General features: G+C 41.9%; 1 protein-coding gene across 2 annotated transcripts in view; it reads right to left on the bottom strand.

The window, feature by feature from the left end:
- PHF21B (PHD finger protein 21B) overlaps positions 1 to 1,137 on the bottom strand; it is a 144,332-nt gene extending 143,195 nt beyond the window's left edge. For both annotated transcript variants that reach the window (XM_029963973.1, XM_008919368.4), the window contains exons 1-2: positions 851 to 1,137; positions 502 to 567 (exon numbers count right to left, since the gene is read on the bottom strand). In XM_029963973.1, the coding sequence (XP_029819833.1) occupies positions 502 to 567; positions 851 to 868 (84 nt within the window). In that variant the 5' untranslated portion in view covers positions 869 to 1,137. The remainder of the gene's footprint in view (positions 1 to 501; positions 568 to 850) is intronic.
- Positions 1,138 to 1,223: the final 86 nt, after the last annotated feature.

Raw genomic sequence — 1,223 nt, 5'->3', positions numbered from 1 at the left:
GGGGAGGGAAAAAAAAAAAAAAAAAAAAGACGAAGAAGAAGAAGAAGAAAAGAAATAAAGTGATCAATAAAAATCAGTTTTGTAATCAAACCCAGAAATGGCTCCGAACGGGGCTCCAGCCTCCTCCCTCCCAACTCTTACTCTGCACATTACACGGAAGTGCACAAAGTAGCCCAAGACAGGAGAATTTTCCATATTCCTAAAACATGTCGACCAACTCAAAATGGACGCCTCTCTTTTTTTTTTTTTTTTTTACGTTTTAACTACTGCTTATCTTTTTACTACTAGTACTGAAAATCATTCTTTCCCCCAGCAAGACATCAGAGAACCCGACCTCATTATGAAAACATGCATTTTCTGACTCTACGCAGAGGAAAATGAATGTTATATTCCCTGCTGCCGGTATTTTTCAGCTAACGCAGACACTTTTCGGATGTTTAGATAGTGCACCGTAAAAACAAGAAGAAAAACCAAACACAACTGAATCGATCTGTTCCTTACTTGTTTCTCATTAAGAGCTGCTATTCTTGATTGCCTTTCATGGATTTGTTTCTTAAGATCCCCGTTCTGCAAAAACGGCAACAAGATGCATATTAAAGGCAAAGTGCAAACTAACCCCTGTAATGAATAAACTTGCGAGCTAGAAATTGTTCAAAGGCAAAACCGTTCCACCGAAGCCGTACGGAAGCATGCACACACAAAACACCCTCCTTAGCAAGAAAGCTCAGTGCAGACTACAAAATGAGATCTCTTACTGATAAAGTTTCTCATCCTGCTGTCCCAGCACAACTGCGCTTATTACGGCAGGGATAAAATACTGAAGAAGAGAAAAAAAAGGATCTGCATTTACCTGTGGATCTTGCTTCATCTGTGCAACTAGTTTCTATTAAAAAAAAAAAAAATCACCCCCCCCCAAAAAAAAGGAGGAATTAGAAACTGTTTCAAGTTTAATGGATTTTTTTAAATGTATGTATGTGTGTGGACGGGGGAGGGAGGGGGGTAAGGAACAAAGAGGCAAGTAAACACTGCGAGTCAGTTTCTAGCAAAGCTCATAAATATTCAAGTCTCGTCCTAATCTCTCCAACACACACACGCACACACACACACACACACACTCTCTCACTCGCTCACACTCACGCACACTCACACTCGCACAGCACCGACCGCAGCGTTCGCTCCGCATCCTCTCCCCGGCACACACACACACACCCGCACACCCGCAC

The sequence above is a fragment of the Manacus vitellinus genome, unplaced genomic scaffold (genome assembly GCF_001715985.3).
Source record: "Manacus vitellinus isolate BGI_N305 unplaced genomic scaffold, ASM171598v3 scaffold_66_pilon, whole genome shotgun sequence".
Taxonomy (NCBI): Eukaryota; Metazoa; Chordata; class Aves; order Passeriformes; family Pipridae; genus Manacus; species Manacus vitellinus.
Note: the sequence above shows the minus strand (reverse complement) of the source record. Positions and strands in the feature narration are given on the sequence as shown.